Consider the following 21,259-nt stretch of genomic DNA (forward strand, 5'->3'; position numbering starts at 1 on the left):
AGCAGATGACCCACCATTCTACGTGCTCCTACAGGCTCCGCCTACAAAGTCGGGGCTGAGCAGGTGGTTTGCTTTCCGTTTGGGCTCACCCTTTTCACTAGTAAGATAACCTCAGGAGGAAATACAGAGAACGGCGTCTCTTATTCCAAGTGTGCTCACTTATAACCATCCAAGAACGACCCTTACAAATGCCCCAACTGAACCAAAAGATAATAACAGGTCTCGTTTTGTGAAGAACAGCTGGAGGGCAGGCAGTAAAAGGAGAGAAACTAAATGTTTTAGGGAAGAGAACACATTTTAAGAATTCAAATGGCCTCCTGTTTTAGTTAGGGTTCTGTTGCTGTCATAAAACACCCATGACTAAAAGCAACTTGGGGAGGAAAGGGTTTATTTTGCTTACACGTCCATGTCACAGTCCATCTCTGAGGAAGTTCAGGACAGGAACTCAGGCCAGGACTGCTTTCTTATGGCACCCAGGACCACCAGCCCTGGGGTGGCACCACCCAGAGTGAGCTGGGCCTTCCCACACCAATCATCAATCAAGAACAACACACCACAGGTTTGCCCACTGACTAATCGGGCGGGGGCATTCTCTCAATTGAGAGTTCCTCTTTCAAAATGACTCTTGCTTATATCAGGTTAACACAAAACTAGCCAGCACACACACTATTCATGAATCAAAGTGTTTTACATGGGGAGAAAAAAAACTCAAAAACCATTTAAAACCCATTTCAATGGTTATAGTTCACCCACTATTATCACTTAAAAGCTTACAGTTATTAATCTATTACTTTGTTTCAATGGAAATACTCTATTTAAAAAGTTTAAAAAAAGTACTTAGAAATCTTCAATAATACCACATCAGAAAAAATTTAGGCCATCCATACAACAATAACTAGGCCAGGGACAACCTTACAGAGACAGTTATACAGCCTGGGAGGTCTAGCAATAAGAAAGAGTGGAGAAGGAATGTGGAAAAGAGCCACACTTTAATAAATAACGTAAATTTCAAAGATGATGGATAAGGGGATAAGAGAAAGTTTGATGTTTTGAATTAACATCCTAATCCCAGCCTGGCAGGAAGTTTATAAACTCCTGAATTAAAGCTGAAATAGTCATAACCGGGACTCCCCAAACATTCAGTTTTTGCTGTCTATAAATCTTTCCCAGTTTTGATTATAACATTCAGAGATTCAATTATCAAAAACTATGTTACTAAACTCTTGCCATTAAAAATTAATTTTTAAAATCTATTTTGGGGGCCCGAGAGAAGGCTCTGTGGTTAAGAGTGGTTGCTGAGCAAGCATGAAGACAGGAGTTTAGATCCTAGTTACCACGCTCACCCCCTACCCCAAAAGCTGGGCATAGTCCCACATACAACAGCAACCTCTGCACTGAGAAGCATCCCTGAGGTGGGTTGCTAGCCTAGACAAAACCGTGAGCTCCAGCCTCAGTGTGAAACCCTACCTGGAAGGATCAAGGTGTATAGTGAGAAAGGAAGACCCTCAGTGCCCCCTCTGTTCTCCATCCATACAGACCTATGTGACCCAACACACACATGTGCATAGACATACATGCATACACCTCATTCATGTACACACAAAACAGAACTATTTAGACATCGAGGTTCCTGTTAGAGAGAACTTTTCTCCAATGGACAAAGAGTCTTCGTCAATTTATGACAGCGCCAACAGATCACAGAAGCACATGGCGTGCAGAGAGATGTGTGAGGACAGGAGCCCACCATTCTGCCTTGGCCTAAGAAGAAGCATTGTTTCTCCTATGAAATGGACCGAGAGAGGAAGAAAGAATCTCTGAGGACATTTAATGAAAGTGCACTCACTCACTTGGAATGGAGGAAAAAATAGTGGCTGAACAATCAAGGTCTACTCGTTAAACGCAAAGCAAAATTATATCACCATTATGTGAATTCCATGTGGTCTCTTAAAAATTACATTACTTTTCATCTCTTAATTTACCATTGCAACATCGTGTTCACAACAAATGTTTAGGGTTTACAGCTTTGTGTTGTTCTTTTTTTCCTCCCTTATTTTATTTGCTTCCTTAAGTGATTCATGAGACCATCCTGTGGCCATTTATTCACAGATTGAGGGGTTCTCAGATTCCAAGACCAAGAAAGAAAAAAAAAATTGCCACACTGTCAGAGTCTGTTCCTTTTGAGCTAATTAGTCCTATAATGAAGGCTGTGTTCTCCATTAAAGAGATCATTAACTCACATAATTCTAGCTACACTGAAAGAAATTCATCTGAAGACAAAAGAAAGGCTATAAAATAGCCAAAAACCGAAGCAATAGCATATATACCATTCAGTACTGTCTCTCGTCTCAATGTTCTGTAGATACTGATTAGTCAATCACAAAGAAAAAAATAAAATAAAATTCTGTTTGGCTTGACTTTTGACTTCCTTCATTCTGTTCTATTTCCATTTGAAAAGAAAGAGAGTTTTTTGTTTGGTTGTTTGGTTTTTGTCTGAAAAAAAAATGCTTTTCCAGTTTGCTAAGAGCTCCATCTCCCAGGTGATAATATAAGCAGAGGGACTACGGAATCATAAAGAGGTTGATTATTATGGCACGGCATAAAGCAAATCATGGATATGAGTTTGCTGTTTGGACAATGTCAATGTCTTTTCAGTTTTTATTATATGGTTTGTTGTGTAACCACAGCACTGGGTTCAGAGGCTACCCAGAGGAATTCACTGTCAGAAGAAAAATGTGATTTTCGAGATTGTCGGTCAGTCACTTGGGGAGCATTCCTTTTGTTCCCACATAATAAAACCACCCTGCTTTGGTTTGGACTGACATGTTTGCTTCAGTAAACACTACAGAAGGTCAATGCACCGGTGCCATATGGACTCTAATAGCATACTGCCAGTATACCCATAGACGGCACCAAAATAATAGGTAAACTAACAAAGTCGCCCTTGAATGCCCTTTAACAAATCCGTGACACTAGAAGGAAAATGACAGCTACAAGAGAAATTTAGGGAGAATAAAAAACATCTACTTTTTTTTTTTTTTTTGGTTTTTTCGAGACATCTACTTTTAATGCCTTAAAATATGGCAGACTTGTTTTCAATTTGTTTTTTATTTGTTTCTCACTGGGCTGTCATTGCGTGTGGAAGTGCAGGGAGCAGTGGAAGTGCACAATGCCCATCACCAATAAGAGCCTGGGCTGTGAAGGTTCCCTGGATCCTCTCAGCATCAGCAGAAGCCAACAAAAAGGCCCCACGCCCTCGGGCCATTTCCCTGTACTGATAGAGGAACACTGCAGCCATAACAAAGTTCAAGACATTTCGTACTACGAGTTTGGATATAGAATGCTAGAGCCATATTTATATGCTAATGTGTAGATGCATAAAATGTATTAGTTATAAAATTAAATATTAGAAAAACATAATCCATTAAAAAGCGGATGAGCATGAACACGACGATCTGGAACTAGAATATCAAATGTTAACAGTTAAATGATGACTAGGAATTATGTCATTTTATTTGCCCTTAACCTTTTCTACCCAACCAAATTCCCGATATTTTTGTACTTCTATAACCTTCTCTCTGAAACAGGATCTTCACGGGTCCAAGCTAACCTTGAAGTCTCCATGGAATCCCAGCTGCCTGCAAAGCTCAAGGATCTTCCTACTTCAGCTTCCCAAATGTGTGCTGCTATGCTTCTCTCGTAGGAGGTTCTTTGGATTTTGTTGGTTTGTTTTTAAACTGTGTAGCCTTGGCTGGCTTGGTACACACTATATAGACCACATTAGCCAAAACTCACAGAAATCTACCTGCCTCTGCCTCCCGTGTGCTGAGATCAAAGGCGTGTACTACCACATCTGGCCGTGGAGTAGTCTTTTTAATTAAGGCTTTAGCTGTCCTTAAATCCAAATAAACACACATACACACAATTATTATTATTATTATTAATAGTATTAATCTGATCTCATATATTTTTGATACAAGAAAGCTATAAGAACGTATTAGTATAAGATCTCAAAACATCAAACGTTTTCTTATCCCCTTATCCATCATCTTTGAAATTTACGTTATTTATTAAAGTGTGGCTCTTTTCCACATTCCTTCTCCGCTCTTTCTTATTGCTAGACCTCCCAGGCTGTATAACTGTCTCTGTAAGGTTGTCCCTGGCCTAGTAATTGTTGTATTGTTGTATGGACGATACTGGACTATTTTTTTTCTGATGTGGTTTCATTGAAGATTTTAAATACTTTTATTAACTTTTTAAATAGGGCTCTGTCTTTCAAAAAAAGTAATAGATTAATAACTGTAAGCTTTTAAGTGCTGTAATGAGTTGACTACAACCATTAGAATAGATTTTAAATGGTTTTTGAGTTTTTTTTTCTCCCCATGAAGTATTCATCATGCAGAACGCTTTGATTCATAGGGTGTGTGCTGATTAGTTTTGTGTTAGCTTGATTTAAGCAAGAGTCATTGTGAAAGAGGGAATCTCTATTGAGAGAATGCCCCCGCCAGACTGGTTATTGGTGCATTTTTTTTTTTTTGATGATTATGACAATTGGTGTGGGAGGGCCCAGCTCACTCTGGATGGTGCTACCCCAGGGCTGGTGGTCCTGGGTGCCATAACAAAGCAGACTGAACAAGCCATCAGGAGCAAGCCAGTAAGTAGTTTCCCTCTATGGCCTCTGCATCAGCTCCTGCCTTGAGTTCCTGTCCTGAACTCCCTAAGTGATGGACTGTGATGTGGACGTGTAAGCCAAATAAACCCTTTCCTCCCCAAGTTGCTTTTAGTCATGGGTGTTTTATGACAGCAACAGAACCCTAACTAAAACAGGAGGCCATTTGAATTCTTAAAATGTGTTCTCTTCCCTAAAATATTTCGTTTCTGTCCTTTTACCGCCCGCCCTCCAGCTGTTCTTCACAAAACTAGAACACTTACTGTCTTATGGTCCAAGTGAGGCACTGAAAAAAGAAGAGGTACAAGGACTACCAAAGCATCTAACATATGAAAGGAGAGAACAAAGGGAGAAAGAGGAGGTCGTTTTACACCAGCATACAGAAGAGCGTGTGTGTGACCGGCACCTTTTCCTGGGTTACTATACTTACTACATCTGAGTTACTGGGGAAGTTACTGTGCAACTGTGACCACAAAAGCAAAGAGACTGGACAGGGAGGAGGAGGCAAGAAGTAAGAGACACAGTTTAGAAACTTGGAATATAAACTGCTAAAATAATGATAACAATAATAACAATAATAATCTAAAGAAAACCATGAGAGAAACACGGGTGAAAATGGGAAGGGTACTCAGGATGCCCTCTCAAGAGCTACATTTAAGTCCTTCCCCCTTCCTCCTGTACTGAAAGGCCACTAGCACTGACAGAATTCAAGACTTTTGCCAGGCGTGGTGGCACACGCCCATAATCCCAGCACACAGGAGACTGATGCAGGTGGATCCTTAATTTGAGGCAGTCTTAGCTATGTGGTGATATACTGTCTAAAACAATCAGGCAAAAAAAAAGATAAAATAACTCAAATCTTGCAATTTGATTTCAAAACTCATATTTCTGACAAATGGCCTTTAAGTAATTGTGAAGATCTGCTGCCCCCTGCTGTTCACTTGAATTTTCCAACTGAAACACAGTAAGACGGTTTAGAAGCCCACTTTTGAAGGAAACTGTTTCTAAAGAACTAAAAGCAACTTTCCTTTAAAGGTACTTGTAACTGAAACACCACAGAGCCTAGAAGTTAAGTTCTCAACAGGATATAAAGTTTCCACATCCCAAATCTTCCGAACTACTTGGGAACTGCTACAAGCATAATAGGCTGTCTTAAACCTGGCTGCCGAGCCCTGTTTTTACAAGATGAGCAAAAACACAAAAAATACTTTTATTACAAAAAGGTAACTTCAGTATTTTAATTAACCTGATATCTCTCAAGGCAAATAAGATGCTGAAATGTTAAAATGAAGGTATTCTGTAACCCAATGTAACCAAAGAAGCAAGGTAAGTGTAGCTCTCCCCTCCTATCCTGAAACACACGGAGAGACGATTAGAGAGATCCACAAGTGACCGAGACACAGAGACTAAGTGACTGAGGGGTGCCCAACCCCAAATGATGGCATTTGCAGTGCAGACAGCACACCTAAGACTCAGGGGAAACAGAGGAGGAGGAGATGGAAACTTTGTAACAGCCAGAGGATGCCGCTTGAGAATGGCATTGGAAGAGGATGGGCCTGCTGCTGGACAGTCCCCTAGATGTGACAAGGGGAAGCCAACCTTGAAAGCTCAGCGAGAAGGTCGCCTGAACAAGACTGGCATAATGACATTGTGAGTTGAGCACCAATGTGGCTGGGGGAAGTTCCACAAGCTCCCACCCTCGGTGGAGAGCTACAGGGAGTCAGTGGCTACTGAGAAAGAGAGAATCCAGTTCCTCCAAGGAAGCCTAAGCGCTCAGTCCTGGACATATGTACCTATAAGCAACACTAAGAAGACTCAGTATGCTAGCTATACATATGCATACGTACACTACAGAAGAAAAGATCTTAAGTTGGGGGGAGGGCATGGGAGAAGTTGGAGAGGGGACAGAACTGTGAGTGACATAGATATAGTGTTCATGTATAACATTCTCAAAACTAGTAAATTTTTTTAAAAACTAAGCGGCTGGAGTTAAGGGCACTGGTTGCTTCCGGAGGGACCCAGATTTGAGTCCAAGCACATGGCTTACAACCATGTCACGTCAATCCCAGCCCTCTTCTGGCCTCTGCAGGTACCAGACATGAAAGTGGCACACTGACATTCATGCAGACAAAACAGCACATAAATAATCTTTTTTTTAAAATTTAATTAAGCCAGAGGTATAAAATTATAGTAAATATATTATTAAGGTGATACACATTAAGGTTATCTGTAAACCCAAGATGTCTTTGTAAGCCTTGGGGTGGGTTTTTTTTTAAGTGATCTTTCTTTTAATGATGTATTTATTTTTATTTTATGTGCATTGATATGTCGCCTGCATGTATGTCTGTGTGAGAGTGTCAGATCCCCTGGATACGGAGTTATGGTCTATTATAAGCTGCCATGTGGGTGCTGGGAATTGAACCCAGGAAGGGACCTTTTTTTTAATTTAAATATTTAGAGTTATACCTTACATCGACTTGATAAAGATATAGACATTGAAAAAATACAAGTTTGGTTTTTTTAAGCTTGTTTGTTATAAAGTAATGCAAATGGGCTTCAACAGCAATCCCAAACTATTCTGTAGAAAATAATAACTATAATTTAAGCAAGTTACTTCTTGTCAAATTTATAGTTAATTATAAAAAGATACCTTTTGCCATCAAGGAGAGAATTAATTAGAAAAAAAAGGAAGGTGGGAAGTATTTATATAGCTACTTTTCTGTTCTGGTTTCTTAAAAAAAAAATCACACTGACCATAAACCTTCATGATAAACATTCTAATAGAGAACCAGGAGGAGCGTGGTTAGAACAAGCTGTCTAGAAACACGTGAAAATTAAAAAAAAAAAAAAGTCTCTAACATTGAGTACATTATTTCTAAGAACTGTGTCTTAGGAGTGAAAATGGAAAATGAACAGCTATGAGAGGGAGTCATGAAGCCCCATCCCTAGCTGAGGAACTCAGGGCCTCAGGGGGGAGATGTGGTCCCAGAGAGTCTACCCACGCTCTGGGGGAGATGTGGTCCCAGAGAGTCTACCCACGCTCTGGGGGACATGTGGTCCCAGAGTCTACCCATGCTCTGGCATGTCCTACACAATGCACATTAAATGGACTTAGTCACAACAGGGGGAAAAAAGCACATGAAGTTGAGAAGGAACAGTGGTTGGAGGTGAGGAGGACATGAAGGGGAGAAGGAAAAGGGAGATGGATTATTGTTTCATTTTGAGACAAGGTCTCACTGTGTAACCCTGGCCAAACTGGTCTCAAAGTGAGATCTGCCTACCTCTGCCTCCTCCCAAGAAGTTGGATTAAAGGCATGTGCTACCATACCCAACAGGGGGGTTGGATTTGACCAAAACACAGATAGGGAGAAAAAGGAGAGATAGGTAGGTAGACAGAGAGAGAGAGAGAGAGAGAGAGAGAGAGAGAGAGAGAGAGAGAGAGAGAGAGAGAGAGAGATGAAATTTTCAAACAATAAAACACATGAAGATGTACTACATAAATAAAAAATCAAATAACCTAAGTTGTGAAGTACTGGGGAAAATTAAATAAACTTTGTACAACCATATGATAGATTACTATAAAGCCCCCTAAATATATTTTAAAGGCATCTTTCATGATTAAAAAGGCAAGACTATATAGCTTGTAACATTTTAAAACTTAAGTGAAAGCTAGGCACAGCATGTTATCACAAATTCCTGCAATCCTAGCACTTGGGAGACTGAGGCAGGAGGATCTCAAGTCCAAGGCCAGCCAGGGCTCTGTACCAGGAACCTGTCTACAGAGGGAAAAAAAAGACTTGACAAATACAATAAGGTCAGACAAGTGAATACACAATACTATACAAACAAAAAGAATGGTAAAAATAACCAAAAGTAAACATTATGTATTTCCCTCCAGGCAGAGAAAGGTATGCAAAGGGTTTGACTTTAAGTTTTCCTAAGTCTTTGTAGTTGAATATCTTTTAAATCAGTCTCAGAAATTTGCTCTGAAAATCCTCATATTCCTGCTGAAAATAATTAAAACCAATAGATTTATTTTTACTGTAAACAGAATAAGGATCAAGCACATCCATGCCTCCAGGAGATCATTTCCATGCTCTTCCACATGCGTCTCTTACCACACACATGATGTATGACAAGATGGCACCAGAGGAGCCGATCAGCGCCCCCACGATGGTCAGCAGGTTGTTGTTGAGCAGGAAGCCCTCGGCACACAAGGCCCAGCCTGAGTAGCTGTTCAGCACGGTGATGACAACAGGCATGTCAGCGCCCCCAATAGCAGCTGTCAACGTCACACCCTAAGGAGAAAACCAAAGCAAAGTCCCAAGTGAACATACACAATCAATTCTCTAACATTCAACATCTTCGTAATCACTCCAGTTGTCTAACTAACACATTTCCAAAGAAGTTCTGCTTCTGGCAATGACCAAGTCTGCCATATGACCAACTCTCTCATAGACATAGCAACCATGAACATCTGTCACCACCACCCCCAAAATCCCCCACACAGAAGTAGTGATAAAAATTGGCAGAAACTGAAAAGGAGTCTCCACTAGGGAAAATTAAATGATACCAGGTTCATGTCCCAGCTCTTGATGGCCCCTGCTGGTATCAAGGGGAGGAGATAAAACTAAGGTCAGCAGTCCACCGTCTTACTGGCTGGCGATTCAGAGGACATGGTTTTGGTGACAAAGACATCTGGAAAGTGAAAAAGAAAATCCTACAAAGGAGCAGGCTCGAAGGATTTCTACACAAATACTGTGAAGAAACACTACCCAAATCTCTAGCTGACACGCAAAACTCTGGGTCAGACTCCAGGCAATTCTGCTAAGGACAAAAATAACAACAGGTTTCAGACACTGTCCCAAAAGAGTCAGAATTTGAAACTTCAGTCTAACCAAATTAGCTGCCCCAAAACAAAAGTAATACAAAAATGTAAATTAAATTGTAGATGGTTATTGATAACTCTACACGAATATAACAGAATCCAATGTGTCTAAAAAAATCATTAACAATGTCCATGATGCAATTCAAAGTTATTAAATATAAGAAAGTAAAAAGGCTAGGGGGAGCAGACTTTTTACTATTCATTCCATATACACCTCCATTTTTGTGTTTTGTTTATCTGAGGATATATTAAGCCAAAGGCAATTAAAAATATCTTTTGTGCTATGGGGACATTTTCATACTGGCAATAAGTTCCTCTCAAATATATTCATCATTTCTCAAAAATAGCAATTTTTTTAAAATTTTAATTTCTATGTTTGATGACAGGAACTTTTGAAAACTCCTGCTTGATTAGATTAAAAATTAAGAATTATTTGATTATTTGATTTTATTTAAAATAAAACAAAAAAATCACCATCACATAAGACAGAAGAAAACTGGATTTTAAGACACAAAGACAGAATTTCAAGTCCCTTTTATTGTTCTAAAGTGTGTGTGCTGACCCATGCATGCCCTAACTCTATGATCACTCATGACTAAGTCCCATTTATACACCACGGCTCTCGTGTTTCTGAATCACAGAGTCGGTATTTAATAAGAAATCACAAGGTAGCCTTACTAGGTGTTGTGAATATTTTCTCAACTTATAATGTAAAGGCCATCTACAGAGTATAGCCAGTCTGGAGGAACGTGACAGAATTCCATGTAATAGCATCCTCTACTAAGAAAATGCCAAACTGTAACAAAGACAGAATCTCTGTTTATCTCAATATATTAGATGCAAAAACCACACAGGAGAGGGAGAGAAAACCCATGGACGGATGAACTCTGCCGGTGAATACACTGGATTTATTAACTGTAACTCATCATACATAATTATTGGATCCCACATCACATCTTCCAGGGAACGTGAGAGCAACTTGCAAGCTGTGGCCGCCTTACGCACATTATACAAACTCGGAAGCACTATTTGTAGAACTTGTGATATGGTAGGTGTTAAAACAGAGTTTAAGTCCTTGGCTTTTAAAATTCTTGTTCACCAGCACATTGGCACAACGAAAATTTCAGAGCACTAAAGGTGTCTGATGTGACAACTTTAAATCGCCAGTTAAGGGAACATCATTTTTTTCTCGTACTTTTAAAACATTCAAGAAAGTATGGAATATATACATATTAGAGTACTACTCAGCAGTAAAAAACAATGACTTCTTGAATTTTGCATGCAAATGGACGGAAATAGAAAACACTATCCTGAGTGAGGTAAGCCAGACCCAAAAAGAGAAACATGGAATAAACCCACTAATATTTGGTTTCTAGCCATAAATAAAGGACATTAAGCCTATAATTTGTGATCCTAGAGAAGCTAAATAAGAAGGTGAACCCAAAGAAAGACATAGAGTCATCCTCCTGGAGATTAACTTTCATCGGGCGATGAAAGCAGACAGAGACAGAGACCCAAATTGGAGCACCGGACTGAAATCTCAAGGTCCAAATCAGGAGCAGAAGGAGAGAGAGCACGAGCAAGGAACTCAGGACCGCGAGGGGTACACCCACACACTGAGACAATGGGGATGTTCTATCGGGAACCCACTAAGGCCAGCTGGCCTGGGTCTGAAAAAGCCTGGGATAAAACCGGACTTGCTGAACATAGCGGACAATAAGGACTACTGAGAACTCAAGAACAATGGCAATGGGTTTTTGATCCTACTGCACGGACTGGCTTTGTAGGAGCCTAGGCAGTTTGGATGCTCACCTTACTAGACCTGGAAGGAGGTGGGAGGTCCTTGGACTTCCCACAATGCAGGGAACCTGGACTGCTCTTTGGGCTGATGAGGGAGGGAGACTTGATTGGGGGAGGGGGAGGGATTTGGGAGGCCATGGAGGGGAGGAGGCAGAAATCTTTAATAAATAAATTTTTTTAAAAAAAGTTCTATATTCTAAAATGACGGGCATGTAACTGTTGGGGATCTTGAAGAGACAGAAACGTGATCAGATTGTAGTCTAATGATATATCCCTGACTCTCCTCCAAGTATTTGCTTCTCCATCACCAGCAGCTTACCATGATAGTAGAAAGGGCAGACACGGAGCCCAGACAGGTAATGCCAGTGGTAAAGCTGGGGTCGGCCATAAATGGGATGAGTCCACCCGCACTAGCAGCCAGCAAGCCTGCATTGAGCGCGTGCCTTCCAGGGAGCAGCAGAGGAGCTGACTTCAGGATACCTGGGCCGAAGCAGAGGTTACTCAGAACCCAGAGTGTGCCGTGGGAAACCCCACACATCACTTAATCCTAAGTTACCAAAACTTACTATCAGAATGATAATGTGGTACTTCAGACATCACTTTATAGCACCAGATATGAAACATAAGACATGTTAAAAGTTCTACATGTAACACACATTAGCAGAGACAAGAAAATATGGTTCAACTTAACTGTTCTTTTCCCTACTTTTTGACCACATAATTTCTTTACTCTGTCATGGAATCTTAAAAATTGATTTTTTTTCCTGTATGACCAACACAGAAGTTATTAAGTGTGGTTTTGTTTATTTACAACTTCAATACGGAATTCTGGAACATTAGCATGTCCAATGCTATCAACTGGGCCCAAGGGAGAAGAACTCCTGTTAGCTATTTCTAAAGAAACAGCCTGAGACAAGAATGGGCGAGACTTGAGGTTCGCTTGTGATTTTTTTTTTTTTTTTACGTTTCATGGAAGTTTCCCCATTTAATAACTTTATTATTCAGAGGCAAAAAACATATTTTTACATCACAAACGACTTTCTCCAGGGACTTATTTGTGACCGCGCTGCACAGAGGCTCTCTGGATTTTTCCTTCTGCTTCCATTTTCGTGATTCAATATCGCAATAGTAGAATTTGCCTTGGCACAGTGCTAAGACGTGTTGTTTTTCAGAATGAGTTCCGTTAACCAAACTTATTGGATAATAAGAATCTCTCTACTCTAGGAAACACAAGTTCATTTCTGCAGAACATATACAGACATCCCTAAGCAAAGGCCAGAGAGGTGCTATTTTGATCGTATGTATTAAGAAATGTCCCTTAGTGTCTACAAACGTCTGTGTACTAATTTCTACTATTAGCTGTGTGCAGAAGAAATGGCTCTATGAAAGCTTAGAGCTCCTAAGAATTAAAATGTATTATCTTTTTGAGGGAAAATCTTTCACATGTGTCTGAACGCTATACAAACTCACGCACACCCTAAATGAGGAATATTTACCTCAAAGTTATGTCAAATCACTTACCCTGTAATTTTCCATAAGCAATAAGAGACCCACTGAAGGTGACTCCACCGATGTAAGTGCCAAGGTAGGCCACAATCTTGGTGAAATTTGATGTCGCGTCCATTGCAAAATGTGGATATTCTACAATGTACTCAGCCATGCAAGTAAGCACTGCCGCCAAGCCCACTAAACTGTGGAAAGCAGCGACCAGCTGAGGCAAGTCAGAAATCTGGATGCGCTTCGCAATCGCCAAGCCTGTCGGGACACCAAGGCCAGGGAGGAATTTAAATCTGACAGACCTCTGGAGAACGGCAACCCGAAGGACAGGGTTTGCATCACAGTCGCAGATGAGCGTTGCCTGATTCCTAGTATGGACAACCATTTTCCTTCCAGTGTCTTTATTGGCACAAAAGGACCGGCTTTCCTGAGGAAGTATAGAAGGCAGCCTAAAGCTAACGCTCTGCTGGGAAAGATTTACCAACCTGCTCACAAGATGCACGTATGGGTTTATATAAAGGTAAATGCACAACCTTCAAGTAATAAAATATGCAAGTGTGTGTGTGTGTGTGTGTTTGTGTGTGTGTGTAGGGACTTAGGAGAGCATCAGATATCCTGGACCTGGAGTTACAGATAGTTGTGAGGTGCTTAACATGGGTGCTGGGAAGTGAACTCGGGTCCTCTGGAAGAGCAGCAAGTGCTCTTGACCACTGCAGCGGCTCTGATGCCCCAGCAAATGCAGCCTTCTTTATCCCAAGTTGTAAAAAGTTATTGATTTCATAGAATGACTGTGTCGTGTCGATTCTGCCAAGCTCTTGTACCTGTAGCAAACCTAGAATTTTCAACTCATCAACATATTTCCCACACACATATCGGTAAACATTTTCTTTACATTTAAAAGGGTAATTCGAGAAAAACTTCTGTTTGTGGTATGAAACGTAAGATGCAAGAGAAAACTTTGCTCCTGTAACAAACGTGGGGGACTTTTTCATTAAGGATGGTAACAGTTATCAAACACAGGAAGAATATTTGCTTATTTTTGTACTAGTCACAATGTAAACGCCATAGTCTCATTTTAAACTTAAGTTATATTAAATTTTTCTATCATTTTGTTAGGTCTAGACAAAAAACAATGGATTTGTATTTTGTCAATACTTTCGCCAAGAACAATTTTAACCTGCCAATGCCATGTCATCAAACAGGAAATGGGGAAGAAATTATAACAGCCTGCTGTTACATAGTGTCTCTACTGTAAGCCGACATAAATAACCTAAGAGCATCATTTAAAAGTCTAGTACATTAATTACAAAGGGGTATACTGTATCAGTGGTACCTTTGTTTCTGAAGTATTTTAAATTTATTTTATTTTTTACTTATTTTTTCTTTATGTATATGAGTGTTTTACCTGCATGTATGTCTATACATTGTGTGAGTGCCTAATACCTTTGGAGGCCAGCCGAGGCAATTGGTCTCCTGAAACTGTTGTTATAGATGGCTGTGAGCCACCATGTGGATGCTGGGAACTGAACCCAGTTCTCTGGGAGAACAGCCGGTGCTCTTAACCACTGAGCTGTCTCTCCATCCCCTATTTAATTTTTAATAATGGCTTTATTTTAAAAACCAGCTCACAAAATTCTGAAAATCTGACAAGAGTTCCAGCATACTACTAGAGAAAATTAAAACCGTGGTTGTTCTACCCAGTCACGTGTTATTTGAGTGTTCAGCATTTATGAACAGAGTCTACTGCTGTCTATAATCGGCAGAACAAAAGATGAGCCTACATATAAGTGTCCCAGTCCCCGATCCTGTAAGCAGTAAGTGGACATAGTCAGTAAGGGAAAATAAGAACTTCATACCACATGGGATAGTCTTTAATCCCGCTCTTTAGCTCAGTTGGGACACTTTCCCATGTTTTTAAACGTCGGTATTTGAATAAGAATTTGAATAAAAATAAGCTATGTGGTTTTTACCCAAGGGGCAATGTTCCTAACCATGCAGTCCTCAAACCATATTCCCAATATTAAAAAGTTTTTTTTTTAATTTTAAATCTCTGAACCTAACTTTTTTCAGATATATGAAGGACATGAATGTATCTGAAGGCAGAAGTCCAACAGTGCTTACCCATGGTACCACCTGTGGCCATCACACCGAAGTCCCCCAGCGCTTACCTATGGTACCACCCAAAGCCATTACACCGAAGTCCCCCAGCGCTTACCTATGGTACCACCCATGGCCATCGCGCCAGACATCTGAGCTAACAGTTGTAGATCTGGCTTCAGACCTCCAAGTGTGGCTGCCAGGCCTCCTGCAACCCCAATCATGCCCAAAGCATTGCCAAGTCGAGCTGTCCCCTGAGTGGAGAGGCCGCCCAGGGCGCCAACACAGCACAGGCCTGAGCCCAGGTACATGATCTGATCAGAGGAAACAAAAGAGGCTATTAAAAACTTCAATCTGTTGGCACAGCAAAGATCTCTCTTGTGGACCGTGATTCTCTAAAATGTAAATTCAGACAGTCAACAGATAAATATGAACTCTTTTGATAGCACTTCAAAATATTTTCCTATCCACTAGGAATGTAAATATATTACATACTTTAAATTATAATTATGCCATATATACAAGTTGGATAGTATAGTATACACAAATATACAAAAGTACCCAAACTTAAATGAGGTTGTTAGATTTTAAAACACTAAAAGTGTCCAAATGCTACAAAATAGCCAATCCATGTCATTGGTACCATGAACTATGCCTTAATTATATATACAGTAACATTCTCATGGTAGCCACGGGAGAAAAGAACCATTATCTCCACTTTATAAAGGGGGAAGAAAAGCTTCTGGGGATTACATGATTTATCCATAGGAAGTGCAGTAAGCTGCAAGCTTAGACTTCAGACTTGAATCTCTCAACTCCCTGGAGTTCACTGTGGAATCTATTCCTCCCAGGATCTGCCTGTCTCACTCTCTGCAGTGCTAAGATTACAAGCATGTACAGTACCACACCCAGTTTGTTTTCCACACAGGTTTTGGGGATCAAACTCACATCTTCGTACTAGTACAACAAGCACTTCACCAGCCATGCCTCCACCCCAGCCCTACAACAGTGGTTCTCAGTAAGCTGGTAACAATGCCCTGGGGTTGAATGGCCCTTTCACAGGGCTCCCCTAACACCATCAAAACACATTACAATTCATAGCTACCAAAAATACAGTTATGAAGTAGCAACGAAAATCATCTTATGGTTGGGGGTCACCACAACATGAGGAACTGTACAAAAGGGTCGCAGCATTAGGAAGGTTGAGCATCACGGCCCTACAACATAAAAATAATTAAATTCTAGGGGTCTGGAGTGATGACTCAGTGACTAAGAGCACTGGCGGCCCTTACAGAGGACCTGGGATCGATTCCTAGCACCCACACACTGGCTTTAAAGCAGTCTGAAATTCTAATAAAAGTGGCTCCAGCCCCTTCTTCTGACCTCTTGGGGCACCAGGAATGCATGTGCAGAAACATGTATGCAAGTAAAATACCCATACACACAAAATAATAATTAAAAGACAAAATGCATCTTTAAAAAAAATGTTTAATTACTATATTTTCTTAAATGCATTGTATAATGTCTTTTGTTATAAACATTTTTCATTATAAAAACTGTGATGTATTTGTGGAGGAGAGACGTGCAAACGTTTCCAGACTGACCACTGGACACTTCACTGTACCCTCACACCAATCCACAGGCTCACGAGGAAAGTACGAGTGTCTTCTCAGCAGTTTCTACACGTGAAACCTTAAAACAAGTAAGTCAGCCCACACCAACTCCTGGTCCTCAGGAGATCAGAATGCTCTGTTGGAACAGGGCATTTCCAGGTTACAACTGTATCCGCTGACAGAGCTGAATGTTCTCGATAGTTTAAATTCTGTAAGCGAAACAGTCATAGAAGGGAGAACGATATGGTGGTAAAAACGAAAGCCCTCAAAGGTCTCTTACCTCTTCAATGTTATAACCACCGTAGAGGGCAGCTAAATATCCACCCACGAAAGTGCCACCAGGGAGGAGATACAGGTAATTGTATTCTGGAGGGTCCGTGGGTCGCTTGAACATGTCCAGCATTCTCTGCGTCACCAGAAAGCCACCTTACCGAATCAAGAGAAAGAAAAAACGGCAAGAGGTATCACATAGGACAGCATGACCCTTTTTCATATGCTAGAATATCTTTATTAAACATATCTGTATTGCCAGCTATCACAGAGTGACAACTATTATTCCAAGTAATATTTTTTGACCCTCAAAAAACAAAGTCATTCTATTATTAAAACCAGTTCCCTTAAGGTGGATGAAGAATGGGAACCCTCAATTCAGTTAAGAAGAAAACTCGCTATCAACGCAGGGCCAGCTGTTTCCGCATGACTAGAAGCAAATGGCCATTTAAAAGCTTGAAAATACAAAGGAGCAAAAGTCAGTGTTTTTCTCTGATAGGCTACTCTGCTTGTCAGACTCTGTAGCAAATGATAAAGGGAAAAACACTGCATCAAAAGACTCCAGGTTTCTTGGACAGAATAAGGAATTCTTAGCTCTAAAACAGCATCAAATGAGTGTCATACATGAGTGGTGTGCTAGCCTTTCAGTTATCAGGAACAAACAGAGTTGTGATAAGGCAAAAGACTAAAATCCTATCTGCAGTTGTACTTATTCAGAGATGTCACGGTGATAGCAGAAGTCAACATAATGCAAAGCTATGCATTCCACAGTTTTCCCGTTAGCTTCTAGCATGACATCCTTACGTGGCTGAAGGTATGGATGGATTGGTTCTTTACCAGTGCAGTTTCTAACCATTACAGAGAGGCAAAATATTTTACCTTCCTTCCAAAGGAACATTTGTGGCCTGAGAAGCCATCTTTAAAGGTAAAGTCAAATGCTTAAATTCAGAAAGTCTATTTTACATGGCTTGGTATTTGCTTCCTATGTCACCCAAAACAGCCTGCCTGGGCTCTTTCTTCTTCCTCTTACCTGCAATGTTGACTGACGATATGAATGTAGCAAGAGCAGCAAGACCCTGGGAAGTCGTGGAAGGATAAAAATGTCCTCCCATCAATGCCAAACCACCGACCGCAGTCAAACCTAAAAAGAAAATATCAACATGGTGAATAAGTACAGGAACCTCTCCACATTCAATGGAATAACCGAAATGCTTGTCATATCAGAATCCTACCAAAAGACAAGACAGCCTCCTTCTTACATCTTGATCAAAATGATAAGTGCAATCTTCCTGATCAAAACTGTTGACAACATGCCTATGCACCTTTCTTACCTGAAGTACCATTGTGGGTAAAAAGTTAACAAGCCTCGCATCCATTGGCTTGAGGATATGACCTTCAATTTTCTACCAGTGATCTCATCATGGTAAGTCATCACTGTCACTAGAGCCTGGCTTATAGGGAAATGTGACAACCAAACTACAATGAATTAATCATGATCTGTAGGCATTGATCAGGTTGCCACCAATTTGAGCTTTCCTTATGCAGCACTTTTTAAAACTGGATGTGCTCCCTACCGAAATCCTAGGAGCTATGCCTAGGACATTCCAAGAGATAATCATGTGCTCCACCATGCTGGATACTCAGCTGGGTCTCATTCCCTTGCATCTAAGCCAATGTTGGAGGTTGAAGAGAACAGCTCCTTGAAGTCACGTACACTGCTGTAAAAATCTCTCACCAAAGAAATATGTTTGATGGTACCATTCCCTAGCAAGGGGGCTCCTGCCATGGAATAATGCTCTTGTGCCCTGCAAAGATTTGCCACTTGTATTGGTTTAAAGCACTCGGGAGGCAGAGGCAGGCGGATCTCTGTGAGTTCTAGGCCAGCCTGGTCTACAAGAGCTAGTCCCAGGACAGGCTCCAAAACCACAGAGAAACCCTGTCTCGAAAAAAAAAAAAAAACAAAAATAAATAAATAAATAAATAAATAAATAAATAAATAAAAAAGAATAAAAAGACACTGATTGGCCAGTAACCAGGCAGGAAGTATAGGCAGGGTGACCAGACTAAGAGAATTCTGGGAAGAGGAAAGGCAGAGATGTAATCACCAGCCAGATGCAGAAGAAGCAAGATGAAAATGCCTTTCTGAGAAAAGGTACCAAGCCACATGGCTAAACATAGATAAGAATTATGGGTTAATTTAAGTTGTAAGAGGTAGTTACTAATAAGCCTGAGCAAATAACCAAATAGTTTATAATTAACATAAGCATCTGTGTGCATATTTGGGAATTTATGGTTGTGGGACTGGGTGGGACAGAAACTTCTGTCTACAGGTTACTTATGTGTAAACAACATGATCAACCAAAGTCATACACAGCCTACACAAACTTGGTAGATTGCTTAATTGAGTCTAAGAAAATACCCTAAAGGGTGTGGCAACTGATTCTGTAAAACACCCTCTGGTTTCTAAATTTCATCAGTGGAATCCTTTCCTTAAAGTACCTGATAATTGGAAAAAAAATATTAATGGATCCACATTGCTGGAAATGGGGACACAGGAAGGGCTGGCACATTCTATAGCATCCAGTTTGACAAGCCCCCTCACCCTTGAGAACACCCAAGTCACTATAAAGCTGCCCTAGACACTGGTGGAGGAAGTCCTTCTGTTTATGTGTTGCTTTCATTGGTTAATCAATAAAGAAAACTGCTTGGCCTGATAGGTAGATGGAGAAGACAGAACTGAATTCTGGAAGAAAGCAGAGAGAAAAAGCCGCCACGGAGACGCCAGGTCAGACATTCTAAATCTTTCCCAGTATAAGCCATGACCTCATGGTGAACTCAGATTATGAGAAATGGGTTAAATTAAGATGTGAGAATTAGCCAATAAGAGGCTAGAGATAATGGGCCAAGCAGTGTTTAAATGAATACAGTTTGTGTGATTATTTCAGGTGTAAGCTAGCCGGGCAGCCAGGAGAGAACAAAGGGCCACCCTCCTCGTGCAACAAGACACCAGGAGTCATGATCTGAAAATGGACTTTATAGACTTCACCAAAACCTCCTATGACAGACTAAGAGCAAAGAACAAAAGAACAAACCTGAGATGGCATTAGTAACAGACATCAGTGGTGAGTGGAGAGCAGGGGTTACTCCCCAGACAGTGTGGTAACCAATAATGCCAGCCAGGCCAAAAGTGGTCACCATCTGAGAGAAGGCGAGGTTGGGGGCCACCATGCCCAAACCCAGCATCCCAGTGAGACCTAGAGGAAGAAAGAGAAAGTGAGATGGCCTGCAATGACCTCAGCAACCTTAAATGTACATGCTCATGCACACACACATATATGCACACACACACACACACACACACACACTATAGAATAGTCAATGTCTTTCATTCTGTTCCCCTGACAATAACCAGTAGATTATTAAGACATTAGACCATTAAGATGTAAGGGAGATTATAGACGAAATCTACCTTAACTGACCATTTCCCCCAAATGAAATGCAAAGATCTAGTAATATTTATGAGCCACCTTCAGGACAATTTACACAATTCCCTGTGCCTAACTTTGTCCCCTTCTGTTTTAACATTTACTGGCAGTGTCCCATGTGTTTATACAAGCCTACAGAAGAGCAACAACACACTCTACTCACGCAGGATCTAACCTTTACAAGGCAGGACTTTTATGAGGCCAATTTTATGTCATTCTCAGCTGTGGCTGAGCAACAGAGGCTTCCAAGGCCAGGAAGGATTTCATTCACTCCAGCACCTCCCCAAAACATATGGCTTCCACCCACCCAGGACAGAAATTTTGCAATTGCTCCTGAGTCTGGACTGGACTGCTGCTGGCCAGGGCAGTCAGCTCCAGCCTCAACACCAAGTCAGCAAACAGAGTTTTATAAAGAGAAGAAAAAAAAATAACTACAAATTAAATTAAGAATGTGCAGAAACAAGCAGCCAGCTCTGAACATACATTTTTAATTATCGCCTTCCTTAATAACAACCATGTGGATAGCTGTTCTGCAACAGAAGAAAGGGTTACCTAGTGGTCAGTAAAAACAGAGACACTGGGCCATGGGGGAGCTGGAAGCACCCTTTCCTGAATAAGGGCCCTTGAGTTCAGCAGGAGCTATTGCTTTGTCAGTGGCGTAGCTGAAGGAACAGCTGTGGACGTTAATTTACCTTGAAGTTGACGATTCTTAGTGAAGATTTTCCTATTCATATGCAGTATTTCAGAAGTTCTAACACACGGCTTGCTAAATCTCTGGGAGAGAGTCAGATAAATGTTTTGGCTTTCCAGTGACTGATAAGACACTATATAGGGTTATGATTAGTCATGTTGTCTTAAGCCAGACTGTCTCATTCAAATCTTCATCCTGCTGCTTGCTAGTGACTGATCGTAGACATGTTATGTACCTCTGTGTGTTTCAATG

General features: G+C 40.8%; 1 protein-coding gene across 1 annotated transcript in view; it reads right to left on the minus strand.

Moving 5' to 3' along the window:
• Nnt (nicotinamide nucleotide transhydrogenase) overlaps positions 1–21,259 on the minus strand; it is an 89,183-nt gene that overhangs the window by 25,016 nt on the left and 42,908 nt on the right. The window contains exons 11-17 of the mRNA XM_026783718.1: positions 19,924–20,085; positions 17,862–17,972; positions 16,842–16,987; positions 15,067–15,262; positions 12,876–13,109; positions 11,674–11,834; positions 8,785–8,964 (exon numbers count right to left, since the gene is read on the minus strand). Of these exons, the coding sequence (XP_026639519.1) occupies positions 8,785–8,964; positions 11,674–11,834; positions 12,876–13,109; positions 15,067–15,262; positions 16,842–16,987; positions 17,862–17,972; positions 19,924–20,085 (1,190 nt within the window). The remainder of the gene's footprint in view (positions 1–8,784; positions 8,965–11,673; positions 11,835–12,875; positions 13,110–15,066; positions 15,263–16,841; positions 16,988–17,861; positions 17,973–19,923; positions 20,086–21,259) is intronic.

The sequence above is a fragment of the Microtus ochrogaster genome, chromosome 19 (genome assembly GCF_000317375.1).
Source record: "Microtus ochrogaster isolate Prairie Vole_2 chromosome 19, MicOch1.0, whole genome shotgun sequence".
NCBI lineage: Eukaryota > Metazoa > Chordata > Mammalia > Rodentia > Cricetidae > Microtus > Microtus ochrogaster.